This window comes from Ischnura elegans, chromosome 4 (assembly GCF_921293095.1).
Source record: "Ischnura elegans chromosome 4, ioIscEleg1.1, whole genome shotgun sequence".
Classification (NCBI taxonomy): Eukaryota; Metazoa; Arthropoda; class Insecta; order Odonata; family Coenagrionidae; genus Ischnura; species Ischnura elegans.
The window spans coordinates 98575693-98599338 of NC_060249.1; the positions used below are offsets into that span (position 1 = coordinate 98575693).

Here is a 23646-nt window from a genome sequence, read left to right on the forward strand (position 1 = left end):
TCCCGGCTGACGAAAATTCCCCCTTGTTTTAATTAATTCTTGAAAATGCTTATTTGCATTTAGCCACAGTCTTACCCTTTCTCAGGGAAGGGGTGGATTCTCGATGAGTAGAATGCGACAAACAAAAGAACGTTCCTTCCGCACATCTCGTCTCTTTTCTTTCATTCCTCCCCGCGCAAACAACCATTTTTATCAAAGACAAGGGAGGGAAGGAAAGCGTAAATCCCTGCTACTCTTAAAAGACCTCACGCTTACGCTTCGTTTATCTCGCCTACCTCATCGCTGCATTACGCACCGAAAACGTTTTGTCGTCGAGTTTCTTCCCATTTCCTCTCGTTTCCTCGCGCCGACAAAAAGTCCCCCCTTCCCTCTCTCCCAGAAAACCATATTGTCCCTCCTCATTACCCGGCGTGGAGAATACAATCCCCCCCCCCTAATCTTTCCCTTTTTGCTTCACCCATTCACTCCTTAAATGCACATAAACGTCTGAGTGCGTGAGATGTCCCCGCATGCGTGAGATTGTGTGCGTGTGCAGCTATCATTGTGTAACGCGATCTTTTTCGTTCCCCCACCGACTAAAAGGCGGAGCCACCTCCGTTCTCTTCTTCCTCTTCTTCTTCTCCCCGCACGGCGTTACGGCAAGATGCCCATCTTCACGTTTTGCATTCAAATTGCGTCGTTTCGGGACTCGAGAAAACTCCCCGCCGCTAGAGGCTTGGTTCTTGTCCCCCTAGGTCTCCTTCACAACAATTTAACATGACTTAACTTGGCGTTACTAAGAAGTTGAAAACTTGAGAAGAGCGGTCCGCCGGGTCTGAGCAACTAAAAGCGGCGTAGTTCGACTTAGAACCGTTACTAGTTCAGAAGATTACCAATTTCCCTAAAAAGTAGCATCTAGTAACGAGGAGATTAGTGCTTGTTGACACCACTGAACTCTGCGTAATCGTAAGCTAATACCCGGAGCGAAGCCAAGAAATTGCGTATTTATATATGCTAAGAACGACCTCTATAATCGCGTTTCATTTAAATACTACTCCTAGCTTTGACATTTTTTTTCAACTCGTTTAATTCGGAAGAGATAGGCACTTGAAGAATAATTACTAGGATCCCAAACTATAGTTGCACCATAAAATACACCATCCTTACGCCTAAATCAAACGATCATTTTTTCCGTTCTGCTGAAGGATAGCTCCAGTGATAGTTTCGGGGAACAATGAAATGTTCGCTTCATTTTCTGAATCACACGGTCATTTCTACCGTCCCTTTTTTCCGTCTGTTTCCGTATTTACAATGGTTATTCAATGAAAAGCAAAGCGTGGTGTCACCATAGCTTTTAGAGGCCGTGCGCTCTGATTAGCCGAACGACGGTGCCATCGATGGTCATAATTAGTCAACAATCCTAAGATTGGTTTGACACAGCTCTCCATTTCTCTCTCCTATCCGCTAATCTTTTCATAGCTACATATTTCTTCTCTTTTGCATCCTTTATAACCCGTCCTATGTAACTCATTCGGGGCCGTCCCTTGCCCTTCCACCTACCCTTCTACGATTGTTTACATCAGGCCATCATGACTCATAATGTGGCCAAATAAGTTGTCCCATCTTCTGCCTAAGGTTTTTAGAAGGTTTCTCTTTTCTCCCACTCTTCTTAGCACTTACTCGTTACTTACACGGTCAATCCATATTATCTTCATCATTCTTCGGTGGCACCACATTTCAAATGCTTCCACTCTTAACTTCTCTGCTGCAGTCAACGTCCAAGCCTCGCTTCCATAGAGAAAAATGCTCCATATGTAAATTCTGATGAATTGTTACAGCGTAAAATAGGGCTTACCGAGTGATGAAATTTTGTGCAATTCAAATTTTGTGCAATTTTCCATTTAAAACACAAAGTTGTCGACCATGTTTAGAAGTCGCGGACTAGCATCAGCCAGGCTTCAACTGATTTCACTTACGGAATAAGCAATTAGCATTCCATTAATTTTTAGTTTTATTTATCGGCACTTATATCGAAATTTAATGTGAATTTATTACACTATTGGGACACTTTCTGAGCTTTAATTGTTGGAATACTTGATGGGTATACACTGATAAGGTCTTGGTCAGGGGTCTGCAACCTACGACTCGATAGCCGCATGCGGCTCTTTCAATTTCAAATTTTGGTCTTCCACTTCCATGTTTAAAAAATAATTTTTATATTTTTTTCATTTACAAAAACTCAAAAATATATATTTAAAACAGGATAAAAACTATGAACTTAGAAAGAAAAAAGAATGAAGCGTCCTAATGATATTAATTATAATGATATGCTTCGCCCATAATAATAATAATTTTATGCATGAAATAAATGTCTGAATTTGCTATCCGAATATCGGCGTTTGCATTTCTCACGAGTTTCATTTTGAATAATGTATTTCTTTGACTTCTAAATTCGGCTTTTCACTTGCCGGTAGATAAGTTAAAACACTTTCGAAACGTGGGTGCGCTGCTGGTTGCATAACTCATTGCTATTCCGTCTCAAAAAATTGCCGACCTGGGGGAAATAAGTCAAGTTATGCCAAGTTAAGTGACTCTAGTCGGAAAAATGTATCCATGCGTCCTCTTGCGTCATTCCTCCCGCTCCTCGCTACAAGAAGGTCGTGGGTCGTCACACGTTTAGACCCCACCCGTAACTTCTTACCCGTACCTCCTTCGCCTTTCTTCCCCTTCGGAAACTTCCCACCAAGTCATCCCCTCCTTGACTCCCACCACCCCTCACTGCGTCACTTGTGTCGTAAATTCCTAGTCAAATGGTCCCCATCATCGCTTGCCTCGCCGGCGCATTTAACTTTACTGCCCTCCCTCCTCCTAAAATTCTTCTCCCGTTCCATATGGCTTCCTTATTTGCCTCATCCCGAATGCGAGCGATTTAAGACCCTCGGTGATGAGTTTTAGGTCTTCGAAATGGGTTTATAGTGACCTATTTCGCTAAATTTTATCACCGTCCGATGAAAACTAAATTGGGGGTTTTTAATAGATAATCTCACCGCCTCCCTAATATAGCTAACGAGAAATAGTTTCGTGGAGGTTTATGAGTTTCTCCCAGCATTTATGCATGAATTTACCATCCGATTATCGGCGATTCAATTTCACACGTATCAAATTGAATACAGTATTATGTTGGCTTCAAAATTCGGTATTTAGCTATATGAAGTTTCTCCGAAAAGTAATTCAACTTTGCAAAATCCCACCCTAATTCAATATACATGTTTCACTGCACTAAAGCATTATCAGGAGTGAATGCGTAGTAACCGTTGTTAGGGTTCGATTTGGGTTATCAGTGGGAGGTCAAGGACATGACGTAAGATCAAGGAGTAGGAAATTAAAGGGAAATAAGTGGTCTTGTACATTTTCAATTTATAAGGAATCTGATTGATTAGTTCTCATGACATTCTTACAAAACAGTTTTGCCTCTTCCATTGATATACTGACTTCATATGAATCTCATTTCAATCAAGTCTTAACGATTTATTCTGTTATCTCTCTGTACCTCTCCATTCGGAAATTTTCTAATTTCTTCCCAAGATGAGTTATTTTCCTTCTCTCTCCAAACAGTCCCTGTATTCTTTTCCTTTCCTCATCGCTTAAAGGCTTTTTCATTTCATGTGAGCAATGGCATTCAGCTATTTGCGTATAACCTTCTTCTATGCAGCATAAAATCACCAGGTCTTTGTCCTCAACTATCGATTCCATATTAGAATACAGTTGATTTACTGATTGAAATTGGAATAATTTTATTTGAGGAAAGTTGAGCTATGAAAATGATTTACTTTTAGCTAAGCTCTTGGAGTAAAACGATTTATAGAACGTAAAAAAAACTAAAATCTTAAAAAGTTGATATACGGGTGTACGCCGCGAGGGATATAGGAATTTGTCCCGACGTTTCGTGACCGACTGCTGGTCATATTTTCAAGGGAATGGTTAATTTGATTCACAATATGCAGTGCTGCATTTTCTTCATATTACCTCTTCATACGACCTCTTTTTCCGTTAATGGTGAATCTAAAAATTCGTTGTGGAAATCAGGGAAACGTCAGAGAATATAATACAGGAAAAGACAAGAAAAGAAAACAGTTTGTAGAAACATTCGTGAGGGCTGATACAGATCGTATAAAATTGCTTTTCTAACTCATTCAAAGCTTAAAAAATATAGATAATACGCACTGATTCAGTCCATGGTTTTCAAATAAATGGCGGAAATCTTTTCTCTCATCTCCGAACCTTCAAGCTGCTTATGATCATAGATTAATGATGTGTCATCTTATTTTTTTCTTTGAACACATTTTACCTTTTAACCATCTTAAAATCGGGAATTTTTACATTTAATGCAACCATTCCACCTTTGATCTCTTTTTTCTTGTGCATTCAGCGGTTGAGATCGTCTTTATCAAATTTTCATTCAGTTTTTTCTCTCTTAATTCTTTCCTTGTCTCGCTTCTTGGCCTTTGTTGAGTCTATCGTTTTTTATCTGTAGGAGATCATTTTTCACGTATTAAAATCAATTCAGTCAATCTTTTTGCCGTCATCTTTAAAGTTCTCGTCTCTTCATCTCTTATTCCATCTCTCAGCGCTTTAAATCTCCATCATTTGTTCCTCATTTCCTCATTCAATGTCCTTGCTCGATTTGAGAAAGGAGTTTTGGCGGAATATTTTCCTCGATCCCTCCAAACCGTATTCCAGGTATTGTTAATAAAAAAATTTCATTTCCTCATATTCCTTTGGAACAGCGAATTCTCTTTTCTGATATTTGGTGGTATTTCCGCTCATGAAAAGAACCTCTTAAGAGTGAAATTCATTGGGAAATGTGACCCTCGACATACCGATATTCGTCCGAATGAGCAATTATTCTGCTGGGATATTCTGAGATATACCGGAATTAACTTTTTTCCATTGGCGCACTCTTAGCTCTCGATTCGGTTTTGTATAAAAAATTGTTGTAATTTTCCACGTAGTTACATACTGATAGTAAAAAGCAGTGTAAAATATTTGTGATTTTTTAATGTTCATGAATAGAAATTCAGTAAATCACGCGAATATTTTCCGTTTACATATTTGAGCTGTAGTAATGCGTTGAGGTGTTTCCTACGGGAGAAATTCTTATGTAATTCAGTAATACTTTTATGAATGACTAGCAGGCTACCCAGATTTGCTCAGTAAGAATAGTACCCGGAGAAGTGGGAAACTTAGAACTTGGATTTCTTTATCATATATGAATTTTTATGTTTTCTCTTTGAGCTTGTTGAGAGGTGTGCTTACCCTGCAGGATGTCCAAACGCAGAAATCGTATGGCGTGACAAACAGACATTCTCTTTTATACATGCAGATGCTTGTCAGTTTAATCTTCATCTGCTCTACTACTGACCTTTTATCCTCCCCTCTCTCCCCGCTTTCATACACTCTCTTCATTTTTTGTGCTATTTACCGTTATCTCTTATCTTTACCTCGTCATCTCTTTTTATGTCATCCTCAAACAGTATTTTCACCTATTATTTCCGTAACAACGTTTATATCGTACCATACGAGTCTATAAATCATTTAACTGACTTAATAAAGCGCAGTTCAGTTGGCTGTGGTGTCAGATATTTTCTACATTTTTTCTTATTCATCTGTGAATTCAAAAAATTGTTTAATCTCTACCGATTCGGTCACGAGTCTCTCATATAAAATCAATGGAAAAGTAAGCTATCTAAATTTATAATGAAAATGGGTGATAGTGTAAATAGAAATTCTGCTGAAATGCCTGATCGAAGACTCATATTTTCAATTTTGGAAAGGAGAGTAAAGTGAATTTGAAACGAAAATTAATTGCATTGTTCATTAATTGCGTTGTTCAAAATTTCATGAAAGGGAATTGAAGGCTTAGCCACGAGTATACCTTTCTCAATAAATGTGCTAAATTGCGTCATTGAAAAATTGAATACAGTCGGTGGAAAAATTTTTCCATAATTTGTGGAAAACTTTAATAGGAGCAAATTTTACGAGGAAATTTCATATTTGAAAAATAGAATACAGTCGGTGGAAATATTTATCTATAATTTATGCGAATTTTCAATAGGAGGGACATTTTATGAGGAAATTTCATATTCGCCTTTTTCTATATTAGAATATTTATGGAGAAATTTCTTCTTGGCTCTCTTTCCTTCCATCAAATCCATAGTTTCGTTTTGCATAGGTGATAATTGACTTCTTCCGGGATAAGCCGAAAAACGTGAATCATTTTCCGGAATATAAAAAATTACATTTATATTCACAATATTCATTCACGTGTTCATTAGTTTCTGAATTCGGGTTAGCGTAACTCTATTCAACCTTCCCCCTTACTGAATACAGGTCAAGGAAAGAGGGAACTTTTTTTCTATTCCCTTCCCAAAGACGTAGACTTCCCTAGGTTATAAACTTTCGTCGAAGCCACATGAGCGCTGTCCTCTTTGGGAAGATCGAAGCAATAAATATCTTTCTCTCCTCGATCCCTCTGCACCTCCTTCGTCCCAGCCTCTCCTCACTCTCACTCGTCGGCGCTTCTCTCAGCCGGGCGAGGGAGAGAGAGTCCTCAACCTGTTGATTCTCCACTCACTTTCCACCTCCAACTCGCCTCACTCAACCCCGCCCTCAACCTCCCAGCCTCTCTCTCTCCCAACCCTTCCTATTCCTCCTCGCCCTCTCCTGCGCTAGTTTCCACCGCTCCCAGCCCGTCCTCAAACCCACCGCACGACCCCATTCATCCCCTTCTCGAACTTGCCTTCTCGTCTCCATTTGACAAATGTTCGCCGATTCCCGCCATAACGCAGCCGAGCGCATTGCGCCCACTGGTGGTAGAATAGAGTTATTAAAGCGCTAGAAACTTGAAGTATACAAGTAACTCTAAGTTGAACTATACTCTAATAATAAATAATAAAAAAACAACAATAAAACGTTATTAAAAAACGACACGAATTGTTTTTATCAAGGACTGAATCATACGCCTTGTGCTCCGATCATTACCTTACTAGCCAAGCTTTCAACAATAAATGAAAATTATTGGAATAAATTATTCACCTTTCAGGGCTATTCTATTGACCTATATACTCTGAGGGTGGTAGCTTGTAAATAACTTCGTGAGTATTTCATTTTCTTGTAACGGTGGACCTGTCATGGTGATTTGCATAAAATATACAGCATAAAGTGTTCGAATATGACCTTAACATAGGCCTCGAACCCTACACTGCGTCGTCATCCCTCTTGTCAGCAGAAACTTTGTCAATCGGCGGGGTCATTAGGGCTTATCGCCTGAGACGCCTCGCTGTGGGCCCGTGAGCGTGAACGTGAGCTCCGCACCAAAATATAGGTTGCGAGCGCGGAGCTTTGACAGATAATTACTCGGCCCCTAGGCCACGGCGGCACAGGAAAATTTGCTTTTTTTAATTTGTCATGGTATACTATCATCTTATAGGTACCACATTTGAATGAAATTGGAGGGGATAGTTAGTTAATGATCTAGGTCAGGCTAGTTACAAGTAGCTCAAGGTCGTTGCAATGTCATTGAAAGATGAGGTCATCATTGAAACCCTCAACCTCATCAAAATTATTAAATTGATTATTGAAACCATTTGGAATTATAATATAAATATATTCATATGATTAAAGCCCTTTTACTACTCATTCTTCGTGAGTTACGTATGAATTATATTATTTATAAACTATAAGTATATGAATATTATCTCTCTTATTGCTACCTACTAAGGCGTTGTAATCTAACTCTTCATATGGCTGTAAATCATGCTTCATAGGCTCTACCGGATAATGGCATTCTGTGAGAGTCTTTCCCGTCCATTCTCTGATCCCATATGACGTGACATACATTCATTAAGGAGTTCTAATTCGAAATGTATTTTCGGGTACCTATATATAAATTTTAAATTCCTCTCTTTGCATGCTGATATTTTTTTACTTCCGTGAATTTAATCGTCTTGAGGGGCAACTGTTACTAATTTTATTTCTCGATGAGCTCTTGTGTTAGCCTTTTAAAAGAATTTTAACTCCAAAAAAGCGTTATGGAGAACTATAAGTGGTCTTTATTGAGAAAAATCTCGGAAATAATGTGACCGCTACTTTCTTTGACGATCATTTCATGGGCGATTGCGAGAAATTATTATTCTCTGCCTCGCTGCTCGTAAACGAGATATGAAAATCACGCAAGGCGCGACGAACATTTTTTCTGCGTGTAAAAAACGCTTTATGTCACTGAATTACTGTTCTGCTGTGTGTATCATGACCAAGCATCAATTCAAATAAAAGTCAAAATTGTTTGGGAGAATCATGTCAGATGCTAGTTAGTTATCGTTTACGGTAACAAATATATATAATTTTATTCAGACTTTGGCAAAAACATTAAAATTTAATAAAATACCTCTGTAAATTGCGAATAAAAACAATGTGGGCTTTAAAATCATTGTTTAAATAGGTAATTATCGAAGACTTTGCATTGGAATTGTTATTTTTTATGGTATTTGGATGAAAATAGCAGCGTCACATAATGTTCCCTATTTTTCCAACTATCTGCCCTGCCGTCAGTGGCGCATATCACTCGTATTTTCCCGAAACACCACTAAACCGAATATTAATTTCAATCCGTCCCCCTCTATTGATGTGCGACCCTTGCCTCAACTGAGTGATCCTTCTGAGAGAGCCATCTGTGAATCCTAGGACTCCATTGATTTCCCTTCACTTCACGCTTTCTCTGTCCACCAACAGCAACATTTCTATCAATCGGAATCGGCGCTAGATTTTTACCTCTTTGAAAACCTCACCGCAATATTATTTTCCGTTCAAGCGATTGTGTAATCTGTGTGAACTGATTCAATGTTTGTATCAAATCGCCCATCAAATCTTTAAGAAGGACCAAAAGCTCTTGAATTCTTTTGAACTTTCTAAACCGACGGCAGGCGGTTTTTACTTTTCCCGGGTTGTAGTCTGTTCGATACATACACCGGGAAACTTGAGCTTAGTCTCAATGCGTTCCTACATTGTTTTTGACTTTGTTTTTAATACAGTTCGAATTTTAGCTTCACTTTCGGCGTTTTCGGGAAAGAGAGGAGCTGTTTGAAACAATATTAATGTGCAGTTCCCTTCTTTCCACAGCGCCTTCGTGGGATGCAATACGTATTACTATTTAAATGCGATTTTTTTATATTCATTGGTTTACTTTAAACATTGTTTATTGAGCTGATGGAATTAAAACTTTCACTGGAGAGCCACCTTGTTGATTACCTCCTCCTCTATTTTTCCCGGAATTACGGAAGGGGTGGTTGCCCTTCCCGCCTCTTTCACAATCTGTCCCTGAGAAGAGTACATGTAGCTAAATGTTAGAATAATCTTCGATGGGATTTCATGTTCAACCGCTTCAAGAAAGTTGATTGATATGTAACATGCTTAAGAATGCATGTAAATGCGCGTGTCTCGTTCCCTGATGGCTTTTTGGGCACTTTGCCGGCGACTTGTGATCGAAAACCGATGTTTTACCTCGATTCATCATCCCCTTCGTGATCTGTTCGTAATTATCTGCCGACCGAAAGAGGGTTATGTGTGAGCGAATGATATGACGACGCTTCACCCCACGCAAAACCAACCGTCCTTCACGCTCGTCAACACGTTACCAAACTTGGAAGAAGGAAAGTTTCTTCTCCTTCCTTTAGGCTCCGTGCTTCCGAACTCCTGTAAGCCACCCTCCCTCTTACCCCCGTTTTCTACCGCCCTCCCGTCCTCTTTGCCGTATCAATTAAAGGGGACATGGTTTACATTAATGCCTTAGGGCGCAGAAGACGATGGAAGGTTGGAGTGAGGGAGAGGTGTCCGGAAGTGAAGTGAACTTTTGTCCCGAAGAGAAGGAAGAGTCTTGTGGGATAAGGCGAGGATAGAGTAGAAGGAGACTATCCCTTGCGTGGCGGACATCTTGGATATGCGCTTGAAGGAGGAAGGGGGGTTGGAAATAATGGCGGGAAGCGGGGATAACATTGCGGAAGGAGAGAGAGAGAGAGAGTGAACTCGACCGAAGTTTCGCTGAGGTCGTTGAAAGACTGGATTGGGACCGAGGAGATTAAACTGATGGGATAGTTGAGGGAGATGCGGTGGACTAAAGGGGCGACTATTCCTAGTCCTTCCCGCGATTACTTCCGCCATCGTCCTACAGGATTGCTCTCTGCTAGGGACAGCCTGGCCAAGTCGGCTGGTAGGCAATGGCCGACGGCCCCGAGCTTAGAAGCCCCCCCCAACATGGGGGGCAGGAGGGGGCAGCTGCCTCCTCCCTAGAAGCAAAAATCGCATAAGTATTTAAGAAAATCAGGGCTGGATTGAAACGAAAGTTTTCAGCAAATTTTCTTAAAAATCACGAAAAATTATATTAGTTTAATACAAGTAACTAAAATATTTTTTTCGAGCATATATTTTCTAAAACTAATAAAGCGCTGTTGTAATTTTCTTAAAATGTTGGTTTCATTCACCTTTTCCATATTCAAATGTTACAACTTGAACAACCGTGGCTTGCCACCTCCTATTTTTGATCCTGGGTACTTACCTTGCCCCACAACGCTCACCTCAATCGTGAACGTAGGTATATGAAAGGTGTAATAAAAAGGGAACACTTGAACCAAAGCTTTTTTTGCAATGATGAAATTCTGGGTTTTCATTAGTTGCTTTATTTTCAACTTACTCATTATAAAAATGTTATATAAAAAAATAAGTTAAATAAAGGTGTCAGATGATAAAAGAAAACCTAATGCTCTTTTTGAAAGAGCTATTCAGAAAGTTATTTAGGAGGTTTTTTAATTTCAGTGCAGTTTCAAGGAACAAATTTTCTAAATAGATAATAGAACCATAATGCATTATTATATTTTATAAGTTGTGGAATTCTAACTTTTCATATAATTTTTCTTTCGAACCGCTATTTTTCATTGACTTTTGTCCAGTTTTTAAGAGCCTGAATCCACTTCCAGGCATGCAATTATTTAAAAATTTTCAGGGCCCCTGCATCCCCTGATAGGTAGCCTCATCATGAGTTCTAGCCGAGGGCCCCCATTCATCCTAGACCACCCCTCTCTGCTCATGTCTTCCACGATAGTTTTTGATAACTACAGTGTTAGATTTTCTCTTCAAGCCATTGATTAAAAATTCTGGGTTTCATCTTGACTGACGAGCATGTATAATCTAGAAAAGCATGCAATTTTATTTGGTATGATTAATTTGTGTGGAAGTCTAGAAATTTTTCTCTAAAAGTAAATGAAAAATTCTTTCTCATTTTGTTGGACATCATTAAAATCAAACTGGCTGATAAACATGCTGTTGGACGTATTAATCAACCCTGCCATGTGAAGGAGGTGAAATTCAAATAAATTAGCATGGAAAAATATCCCCTAGATCATGAATAAAACCTCAGGTCTTTAGTTTTCTAGGCCACTGCGTAGACCACTATGATATCCAACTTCATGAATAGTTATTGCAATGGTTCAGAAAGCTCCATGTTTGGATTCACTGTCCAGGGGAATTATTTCCCATGGCAATTTATTTTATTGCTGTTAGACGCCCAAAATTATGTTCCTCATAATTTCCTCTGCTATCTCCAATATATATAAATAATTTTTCATGGCAATTTGATATTCAATATGTATCATGTGTTTTATTCTCCCTCTCTCTCTCTCTTTTCAGGTAAAACCTATACCATGTTGGGAAGCTCTGAATCAGCTAGTACCCTTGGTGTGATTCCCTGTGCCATCTCCTGGTTGTTCCGTGGAATCAATGAGCAGAAACAAAAGACTGGAGCACGGTTTTCCGTTCGGGTGTCTGCAGTAGAAGTGACTGGGCCATCAGACCAACTTCGTGATCTGTTAGCTGGACATGCAAATGGTGAGTGAAATCGAAAGCTCATAAATTTATCATTGAATGTGTCCATTTCACTGTCTGTATGAGTTTCATTTCGTTTTCTCTTATCAAACATTATGATTTTGCCAATTCCCTATGTCTAGCATTCCAATTATTTAGAATGATTAATGATGCATGTCTTCTGCATTAAATTCACACTTACCTTTACAATTGGGCCCTTGATTCTTGTGGTCTTCAACTTAATTTAGCCAAAATTGGCACAAAAATTCTTTCTTTAGGTTTAAATTCTGTATCTTGTTTCATTGGCTGTGCTATATTGTATGTTGTAATGCGGTGGATTGTTCCTTTTATAGACTCTGAGCAGTCCCCTGGAGTGTACCTGCGAGATGATCCCCTGTTCGGTACTCAGTTGCAAAATCAAAGTGAACTCAGAGTACCTACAGCTGAGAAAGCTGCCTTCTATTTGGATGCTGCAATTGCTGTAAGAGGTCGTTTGGGCGAAGAAATGAATGGTGGAACTGGGGGACAGAACTGTGGTACACCCAGAAATGACTCTCATATGCTCTACACCTTACATGTCTACCAGTACAGTGTGGACAAATCTGGAAAAGGAGGAGGTATGAAATCCAAGTGCAATACATAGTCTTATGCAAAATAATCACCGCATAATCAGTATCCTGAATGTTAATTTGGCTTCACAAAGTACATTCATCTCTAAGATTCAAGAAAACTTAAAATTATTATTTCTCTCTCTCTGGCTTAAACAGTAGATCATTTGACCATAGAAAATACCATACAAAGTCTAACTTATTCAGCCGTGCCATAGCAAATAACATAACATTATTGCAATATTTTAGATTGTGTAATTATAATTGATATTTGATTTTATAGTTGCTGGAGGTAGAAGCAGACTGCATCTAATAGATTTGGGTAGTTGTGAAAGAGGCAAAGCAAATGGAGGAATACCTCTCTCGGGCCTGGGAAATGTTTTACTTGCTATATTTAATGGACAAAAGCATTTACCTCATAGGTAAGTTAATTTTTGTCTCTCATTTCAAATTGTTTATGGCCTTAATCTTGATGAAATCTAAGCGTCATCAAGGAAAGTGTTTTCTAAGATTTCTTACCTAAACTTGATATTACAAATACTTCAGTTATTTTCCTGGGGTGAAAGAAAGGGTCAGAGCAACCTTTTCATACCTGTAAGAAGCATGTTTAGGTTGGAATGGATGGGGTGAAAAGATTTTTTCATGATGTATGTATACAAAAATTGATATGAAAGGATTACATTTAATAAACATACCTTTTCATAAAGCTTTCTTTTTGCATATATTTTTTTAATAGTGAACAAATATTTTTGTTCCTACTGTAGGTTTTCATCATCCATTTATATAATTTTTTTAAATGATGATTTTATTCAACCTTCTTACACCTGCTATGTATTTTTTTTCTCTTGTGTGGGAGGTTCTCACAATTTGTAAAGCATAAAGTCATATCTTATAAATATTTTCAATAACTTTCCTAATGAAACTTCACTCCTAAAAAATACATCGATCCTGAGTGTAGTACCATTATCATTTTTTTTCTTTTCAGGGACAGTAAAGTTGCTCAATTGCTGAAGGAGTGTCTCAGCTCACTTACATGTCATGCTGCAATGATTGCCCATGTGTCCCCGTTTGCTGCTCACTACACAGATACTCTCGCTACTGTTCAGCTAGCATCACGCATTCATCGAATGAGGAGGAGAAAAATCAGGGTAAATCCTCAGGTTGTGACATCAAATTCTGGTCACTTGTTTTGATGTTCACTAAATGAAATTGATTAATATTCAATCATTACCATGAATTAATTCTAAACAGTGCATAGGGACTTCAATATCAGTGAAAGTTACTGTCCTAATATTTATCATTTGGGCATCGAACATACTAAATTTATACCTTCAGCAAAAGAATGCATTTATGTGCCATAGATAAAATACCTACCTACCAACATTTTTTACTCATACTGTAGGTTTGCATCATCCATAATTGCAATTTCATTTAGTTTTTCAGATTATTATAACTTTATAGATGAAAATGTCCATCAACTGTTTCTAATTTTTATTTCATAGCGACTTCTTTCTGGAATGACTGTTGAATAAATTTCATATTTGGATTTTGTAAATAGCTTTGGAAACAAGTTTCATATGTTATTAATGCCTCCTATACTTCAGTAGTAAAATATAATGGCATATTTATTATTTTTCACAATGTTTAGATGTGCTATAGTTGAACAGCTGTTGATTCGCATAACATATCCTTAATTTTTTTCATAACTCATAGACTTTGTTCTATTCCACAGTTTACCGGTGGTTCAACAGGGTCAGGAGGGAGCTCAGGGGAAGAAACTCGGGCAGGCGTTGGAGGGGCAGGTATGGGTAACTTCCATCCACAAGATGGATCCAAATCTGGCAGTAGTGATGTTGACCCATCCAGCAGTGAGCAGTCTGCTGACACAGTGATCTATGTCGGACCATCTGCAGACGATGCCACAGACGGGGAACATCCCCCTGTATACCTTCCTAGTCTCAACTCTGGAGACAACCGTTGCTCAATGCAGAAAGCTCTCCGTGGTTCTGGAGCCGAGAGGAGGCCATCACCCTCCACTGGTCATAGGTCATCGTCAGCATCCAAGGCTCAGCAGTCAGTCACTAAATCAAAACTAACAGATGGCCCTTCATCCACACATTCCAGCCCATCAAGGTCAATCAAAACAGCAAAAACAGCATTCATCAATGGCAGAGCAGGAAGCCCTGCCATTTTAACATCCTCTGGCATTCCAAAGTCACCTCAGTCATCTCGCCAATCAAAATCAAAAGGAGCTGCCGATATTTCACAGTCAGGGGTCCCACCGTCAGGATCTCCAAATGCAAATCTTCCAAGTGGAAAAATGCCAGTGTACAATGCTGCAGCTGCAGGACAAGGGGCGGGTAGTGGCAAGGGTTCAGTTTCTGGGGCATCGCCTTTGCCTGGAAAGCATAGTGATGAGCATTGGATAGATGGACCAAGAATATCGAGATCAAGGGTGGCAGAAGCCAGGAGTCTAATGCTGAAAGAAGGTCATCGCAAGAAGGAAACCTGGGTTGATGGGCCTCAAGCGGGGTACGGTTTTATGGACAGCCACAAGAAAAACATGATCCAGAGGTGGGTGGAAAATCAGGCAGTCCAGATACAGAAACAGCAGTTGAAGCATCACGGCCGGGGGGTCGTTAATGGTAGCCCTGCTCACAATGAGATTTGGGAGGCTGGTGATGCAAAAGATAAGAAATCCCGTCAGTACAAGGAGCTCACTGTTTTCAAGACGTGTGACGATGACAACGACGGGGCAGCCAAAAATGGAGGCAGTGGACCTGCAGACCAGAAGCCCCCGGATGAGGTGGAGACAGGGAAGTTGAATAACTTGGGTGAGCCAAATGTCATGATGGCAGATGATCTTATCTCGGAAGGTAGTGGGAGCAACGAGAGAGTTCCTGGGTATGGCAGCAATGAAGAATTGGAGGGTGCAGCCGCCATTGAGAGGCCTGGAGCTGAGGAGCGGAGGGAGGAAGAAGAGGATGAGGACGATGGAGTTGGAGACATACCCCCTCCCTTGCCACTCTTGCATCAGCACAATAAGGAAATAAGCATTGGTGAGCCAGCGTTCATTTGCACTGTTTGTTTTCATCTATTTGCCATGTGCTTCTGGGTTAGATGCCCTTGGTAATGCTCTTTTCAGATTGCAATCCCAGTCTGCATCAGCCATCCACTTTATCCGATCTTGAGCCAATCTTTTTCCTTCTCTGTGAGATAGGCACCAACTGTCTCATGAAGTCTAGTCTAGATCTCCCTTTTTCTTTCTACCATACCTTCCAGTACGGTTTTGACAAAGCTTTCATGTCGGAGTAAAAATTGCCAATCAGAGCGTTCCTTTTTGTATTTAGCATTGTAATTAGATATGTATAGAGGAATTACCTATGCTGATGCCCTTCATACTTTTGGAAAATTAATTTGGAAAAAAGTCTTTTTTTCACTGTGTGAAACAACAAATGTGTTAAATTCTGCTGGGATAGTTGCAGCTCTGACTGAATGCAATAATGACAGTGGCCTACCAGTTTTATGGCAAATGAGCTGGATAGTACAAATATAAAAAAAATATTTTAGCATTGCAATCAGTTTATTAAAATTCATATCCTCCTGCAATAAGCCACAAATCCTTATGTGAGATATGTTTTCAGGCTATCAAATGGGAAAAAGAAGCACTTGATGCATAATTAAATATATATATATATATATATATATATATATATATATATATAAATAATGTAAAACTTCTTCTTGCCCTGGGGTGGGCACACAAAAAAACTTAGAAATTGACAGAAAAACGAAAAATAAAATAAAAGAGAGGAACTTACGGGGAAAGGTTGTTTTTACAAATTTTCGATGGGACGCAGCCCATCTTTCTCAAGTGAGAAGAGGAGGGAAAGTGAGGAAAGGGCATAAGGAAGGGTGCAAGGCAGAGGGCAAAGATGGAGGGAGGAAAAACGGTGGACGGGGATTGGTTGTTCTTTCTAATGGGCGCGGTTGATTCCTGGACCAGAAAACGCACGGAAAGCCCATATGCATGCCTGTTCCAAGTCCTTCAGCTCTAGGGGGGTGGTAGACGGGGGGAGGGAGGCTAATATTCCCACTTTGTAGCATTGGTCAAACAGAGCTTTGTGGGAGGAAGCATGAACGGCGACTGGAAGGGAAGCAGAAACAGAAGAAACGCTATTGCATGAAGAGCGATGCCCGTTTATTCGGATGCAAAGGGGAGTGGTGGATAAGCCGATATAAAAAGCGGGGCATTTCTGGCACAACAGTATATACACAATGTTTTTTGTTGTGCAAGAAATGTCCGACACAGAGGGGAGAGGGAAGGCAAGGAATTGATCGGGAAGGGGTTCGGTGATGAGGATGTGACAAGTTTTGCATCTTGCACGGTTGCAGGGCGAAGGCTGTGGTTTAATATAGATACTTTGTTTGGGCAGTGGTTTGGTTGTTTTTAAGATGCTGGCCAGATTTGGTGGTCTTCTAAAAACGAGTGAAGGGCATCGCGGGAAAAATCTGGAAGTGGTCGTGTTATCTGAGAGGATGTTCCTTGCCTTCCCTCTCCCCTCTGTGTCGGACATTTCTTGCACAACAAAAAACATTGTGTATATACTGTTGTGCCAGAAATGCCCCGCTTTTTATATCGGCTTATCCACCACTCCCCTTTGCATCCGAATAAACGGGCATCGCTCTTCATGCAATAGCGTTTCTTCTGTTTCTGCTTCCCTTCCAGTCGCCGTTCATGCTTCCTCCCACAAAGCTCTGTTTGACCAATGCTACAAAGTGGGAATATTAGCCTCCCTCCCCCCGTCTACCACCCCCCTAGAGCTGAAGGACTTGGAACAGGCATGCATATGGGCTTTCCGTGCGTTTTCTGGTCCAGGAATCAACCGCGCCCATTAGAAAGAACAACCAATCCCCGTCCACCGTTTTTCCTCCCTCCATCTTTGCCCTCTGCCTTGCACCCTTCCTTATGCCCTTTCCTCACTTTCCCTCCTCTTCTCACTTGAGAAAGATGGGCTGCGTCCCATCGAAAATTTGTAAAAACAACCTTTCCCCGTAAGTTCCTCTCTTTTATTTTATTTTTCGTTTTTCTGTCAATTTCTAAGTTTTTTTGTGTGCCCACCCCAGGGCAAGAAGAAGTTTTACATTATTTAAAATGCTCGTGTGAGTTTTTTTTCAAACGTGTGTATATATATATATATATATATCTATTTGTCTATTTTTGATGCTTTCTCAGCAGTAACCATTATCATTTTTAGCTCCATTGAATTTTCAATTCTATTCGAAGTTTTATCAAAGCTGCTCCTGAGTGTTTCCTTTTTATTCAATCTACAGCAATAGTTATAACCATTATTAATATCCATATAGATACAGTAGAACATGATTTTTGTTACCTTCTCTTTTCTATGGACTAAATATATAGATGCAATACGTACATAAAACCAATTCACTATCTAGTATAATATGGGATTGCTTTACAGTAAATATCAATAAATCATTTTGCTCAGTATCCTAAGATAAGCTCAAAAAAGGCAATAAACTTTTATATTTGACAACTATTTGGCTATTTTTATCTAAATGACCTTTCTTCCAGAGATATAATACATATCTAACTTGTCTTCAAATTTTCCCCTAATTTGATGAAATTTCTATACCTTCCTTGGAAGGGAATGACTTATTTGTGGAATTCTCTGTCATGTAAGCATGTATATCTTTTCCAGCTGTCATAGTTTATAATTCTGCTAACTGAAACAATTTATCTCTTTTCTTAATTAGATGTCTCCTTAGATAGCTTTGATGTGAGGTTGAGAATCTTACAAGAGAGGCATGGAAGCTCAGAGATCAGAAATCCAGGCCTTGGAGGAGAGGATGTGGAGATAATTGAAGTGGAAGAGCCAGAGGAACTTGTTCCAATGCAGGATTCATGTCTTCAGGTAGTTACATCCTTTTGTGTATGAACGGTACTGATAATTCGAGAAGGACTTATATATTCTGTTTTGCACTAAGCATGTCCATTAACTAACTGGCTTACAATGCTTAAGTGCCAAAATATTTGCTGTTAAATAGCCTAACATAATACTTGTTGTGTGGTCAAGGTTTTAATCTCATTTTTGAAACCATAGCAATTGGAATTAAAAATTAATATATATTTTTAAACTATCTTTTAGGCTATGGTTTCTTTGCTAGTCACTTAATATTTGGCATACAAGATGAGTAATTTGTTAGAGATTTTTTCCTTGCTCAACATACGAATTATCTTTTTGTTTGTTTTTCAGTAAAGCTCTTTGCTATATTTCAAATGGAAGAACCCAAACTTAGAAAATTTCTTAATGTTGTGGATTTACTTTTTTCAGGTTACTGAGGAAGATATTGCACTCTGCATGGGAGAAGTTGAGAATCCTCTTCCAGAAGTTGACCAAGAGAGCCAGGAAGAGCATCCTCTGAGAATTTTGAGTCAAGAAAACTTAACAGTTGTATCAACATTTACAGGTGAGATATAATTTTTTTTCGTATAAACATACCTATTGAATTTAAAATCCAATATAGTAGCTTGGAAAAAACTAGGGGAAGTACTGATTAAAATTCAGATAAGTAATTTTAATAGAAATTTATTTCATTCTAATTATTTTGTTAGCAGCAGTTATAAATGGAATGGTCATATTTTAACCTTCAGGTTTATTTAGGAGCTGTAGTTTTGAGTGAAGAAAGAAAATAAATCTGTTCAGAAAATTTCACTTTTTTGTAATGAAATTCAGCAATTGCATGATTATGTGTAACGAAGTTAGTATGTATTGACAAAGAAGCCAGTACCTTCAGGCTACAAAAAGCTCAGAATTATTTGTACTAAGAAAATATCACTACTTATGAAGTAAATACAGTGGAACTTGGTTAGTACGTTCCTCCTTAGTACGTTTTCCTCCTTAGTACGGCGATTTCCCTCGGTCCCGGTACCAACCGAACAAAATACAGGTAAAAGAATTTGGTTAGTACGTTTGAAAAAATTGCGCTTTCCTGGTTAGTACGCTCAATTGCTTGCCGTGACGCAACCCGCAATTCGTTCTCTAGTGTCTTCTTAAGGGTCACAAACGTCTGAATTCATGATTTAATTTATTATCATTAGTCATTAACATTCTTCCATTCATTCCACATCTCTTTCTTCTACCGTAATTTATCCAAATGCATTTCTGAATTCTTGTGACGTGATGAAAAATGAAATGCGGCCATTTTTCGGGAATGTCTGACTATGAAAAACTACAACCAATAAGAAGCCCCAATTTTCCCCACCCCGAGCTCCTCACCTTCTGCTGCCTTTGGAGCGCTTGGGAGTGCCCACTGCTGCGCACAAAGTTCGTGAGTGGGCAATTGTTGCTATTGCACGAGTTATCATGATGAAGAAATGAGTCAGACAATTTCCACATTATCTAAAGCAGTACTGTTCCATAAACTCGACGTCGTGCGTATTTACTTGACTACTGTTGCGGGAGCAGACGATCCTCAGGATCTCCACGCGAAGCTTAGCTTAAAAATAATTGATCTCGGAACGAAAGCAGACGATATTAGACAAATTTTGAAAGTAAATTTCAACTGTTTAATATAAAATTTTCTTGTAATTACGTCGTAATCTAATAATCTTGCGTGTCATCAGTCGATATATCGATCGATTTTACAATCGAAATGGTATCATTCCAGAAGCGAATGTCTACGGCTGTTGCCGTAATTTGAAAGTCAATATAATTTTGCCCAATTTTTATGATGTTTAAAAAACCAGTTGACTTACTCCGGGTTGTTGTTATATTCTCCGAGTACGCTGTGAGAAAGAAAAATGACTTGTCTGAGCTTCACTCGTCCTCGTTCTGTAAATATATATAGGATCAATCACGGGAGATAGACGCCGTAATCATGAAATCGTCTCCGGGATGTCCATGAAAAATTGCGATTTTTATTCACATGGTATTGTTTTTCATGGTAGCGCTCATTTTCTTGATTTTAAATGTGAAAAGAGTTCAGGAAGGCGGTCCTATGAGAACTACCGATAGTAATTGTAATTATGACGACTTTTTCACTGATTGCAATAACCCCGACTGCTATTATTTACTTTCCTAGTTAGTACGTTTTCCTGGTTAGTACGTTCATTTTTCGTGGTCCCTTCAGAAACGTACTAACCAAGTTCCACTGTATTATAAATGTATTTATTTATATTTTTCATTCTTTTTATTATATTATCTTTTTTTTATTATCAATAAATATATATATATGTTTATATCTATTTATTTATATTCTTATTGGTACCCGAGTATCAAAATTCAGTGATACAACTGCTTATTTATCATTACAACTGTGTTTTTCCATAAGGTTCATCAAGAATGTGCTGAAATATTTGTCCAAATTAAGTATAACTGTACCTGGAGGGCAAGTCTGTAACTCTGTTCTCTCCCGAAAATGGGAGAAAGGAGATTCGTGAAGCGCCTGCGCGAGAGTTGTCGCCCGCCCCAAGTCTCTAGGGCGCCCCGCCGGAGAAAGGAGACTATTTGTCGCCTGGGAGAGTACTAGTCTCCCGACCCAAGTCCGTAAGCCCCCTCAAGCGCCTTTGGCGCCCCAGACGGGCGCTTCAGTTACGTCCCCCTCAAGAGCCCGACGTATCTCTTTCTCCCATGGAGAAAGTGCGTATCTCGACAGTGTTTTGTTGTATTTTCTCAATATGGCGCGTTTTCTTTCAAACCATAGAATATTATTGCTCGTATATAAGGTGCATTTCAGAGAAGTGGGGCTATTAACACCAGTGAGAAATTGTTGCGGTATATTGATAAACCGTATCCGTCCTTCGATGGTCCGATTCTCTTCCTCCTGAAAATCCATCACCCTCAATAGCAGGCAAAAACACCGCGATCCTATGAAATAACAATTAGCTGTAGCTCTGAATTCTTTTCGTGTAAGTAGCGGGGTTTAGAAAGCTAATGCTAATTCAGAGAGCGCAAGAAAAGCACTTTAAATAATGGAAAATAACTTCTAAACAGTTACCTATGAAAAGCAACAGATAGTTAATGAAACACAAGACATGCCCTTATTGCTAAAAGAACTTATTCCACGACAATGTAATAGAGTTTCACCATTTCATTGGTTTCACGAATACGACTGCTCAGCAAAACCGTGTGCACACAACATATGAGATCGCGAATCGATTCCGCTGTCAACACACACAGAAGCTATAAATGTACTTCAATAATAAATGAATATCCACAAACTAAGTACTAGCACACACCGTAAATATAAAGTGAGACATAGGCAAATAAAATATAAAAAAACTGGAAATCACTTCCACTCTTTTATTCATCACGAACAACTTACAATCACTAAGCTCGTTATGATAAAAACAACTATTAATTCACTGATTTAAAGCCGGAAATTAGCCCACGAAAGAGGCACAGGTGACTTTTCTGACTATTATTCGTTAATATACTAGAAAAAGAAACTTCACACACAGCTTTGATCTTGATAGCTTGATCGTGAAATGTCAATGTACCTATACGATGAACAACGGAGGTGAACACGCCACTGACAATGTTTACATTGCTGTCAGACATTAATCGATATGGTAATAACACTGCTTACAATTCAATCACGATGGAGCACTGATAATTACAACTCTTAGCCGATATTTTTGTACATTGCAACCACTGGCACTGTGATTATCAGCAGAAGATTTACGGGAGTTGTCACATTGACATTAACACAATTTTGGCACAAAAGATGTTTGCACAAATCTGCAAGCAGCGAGCAAAAGCTGTATTCACATTAGAAATATACTCTTAATTTTCAACTTTGGTGAGGTTGTAATTGATACGAAATGAAGAATTTACATGGTGACAAGCAAAATATACCGGCACTTGGATTTAGCCTAGCCGTAGCCTACGTTATTCATATGTATATAACGTAGGCTACGGCCTAGCAGCCGCTTGCAAGCGAGGAATCACTGCGCGCGGTCAAAAAAGTAGTCCCGACTTTAGTAAGTCATAATGAGGTTATTATGCATTTAATTTAGAAAATATTTGCATGGATGAGTTTGACATAAAATTAAAAACATTTTTAAATTGCACACGGTTAATTTTTCGATAAATCAAGCTCCAATATCAGATTCGCCTTAGAAATTTTTCATACTACCCATCGGAGCGAGTTTTCTCCCATCCGAACGGGAGAAACAGTTCTCTCTACCGAGTTACGGACTTGGGTGGGGAGACAATTTTGGGCGACAACTCTCTCTCCCAAACGAGGCGCCCCAAGTTACCGACTTGCCCTCCTGCAAACATATATATACTTCTCTAAGCTGCTAGTTTATGCATAATTTTATAGTAAAAATCATGTATCATTGTCAATTAACTTATTAATTTAAATTAGGGAATGCTTGTGAAGTTCTTACTCCTCTGACTTTTTTACTATACAATAACTGAATTTTAAGCATCAAATTCACTATATTTCAGAAAATTTCATGAGAAATATCATTTGCCTTGACTGGAATGAGTCAAGGCAAATGATTTTTTGTCTGTGGAATTTTTGCTCATTAGGTGCACTTGCGGGTTACTCCTAAAGATATGGCACTGGCTGATGTTATTATATCCCTTAATTCTGGCCATATAAATATTTAATTCAAGCTATTATTGTTTTGGTGCTAATAATCAAAATATGACAATTTTGGCTAATAGCTTGTGTAAGATAAGATGTACTGAAGTTTTTTAAACCAGTAATTGAAGTAATGAATGTTTCATATTGTTTTTTCAGACTCACTTTCTGTCACAGCTGATATTGAGCGGACTTTACTCTCTGGAATGGGAGATAACTTTAGGCAGCAACTGCACCACCAGCAGCACATAGGACCTCCTTCCTCAGACCCAACCAGTTCCTACAATATATTTGAATCTGCCAGAAATGGAAAGGTGTGCGATGAAAACCTTGGAAATCTGAATGGTGGAAACAACTGCAGCAAAGCTGATTTTTACGCTCGCAAGTTTGATCAACTCGCTAAACTTCATGAGCTCTGTCGAAGCGTGGCGGCCTCTGGAAGCAAGGCAAGAGAGCCCTTATCGGCATCTTCCAACTTGCCTCATCTCCCGTCGCGGTGTCAATCCCTCTCCCTCTCCGACATGCTCTATGGTCC

General features: G+C 39.1%; 1 protein-coding gene across 3 annotated transcripts in view; it reads left to right on the plus strand.

Annotated features, from left to right (window-relative positions):
• Nucleotides 1–23646, plus strand: part of LOC124157821 (kinesin-like protein KIF26A) — a 43827-nt gene that overhangs the window by 14026 nt on the left and 6155 nt on the right. For all 3 annotated transcript variants that reach the window (XM_046532851.1, XM_046532852.1, XM_046532853.1), the window contains exons 3-10: nt 11716–11913; nt 12243–12506; nt 12781–12919; nt 13483–13645; nt 14230–15556; nt 18273–18430; nt 18851–18986; nt 23271–23646. The exon at nt 23271–23646 is cut by the window's right edge and continues 1367 nt beyond it. In XM_046532851.1, coding sequence (XP_046388807.1) covers nt 11716–11913; nt 12243–12506; nt 12781–12919; nt 13483–13645; nt 14230–15556; nt 18273–18430; nt 18851–18986; nt 23271–23646 — 2761 coding nt within the window. The remainder of the gene's footprint in view (nt 1–11715; nt 11914–12242; nt 12507–12780; nt 12920–13482; nt 13646–14229; nt 15557–18272; nt 18431–18850; nt 18987–23270) is intronic.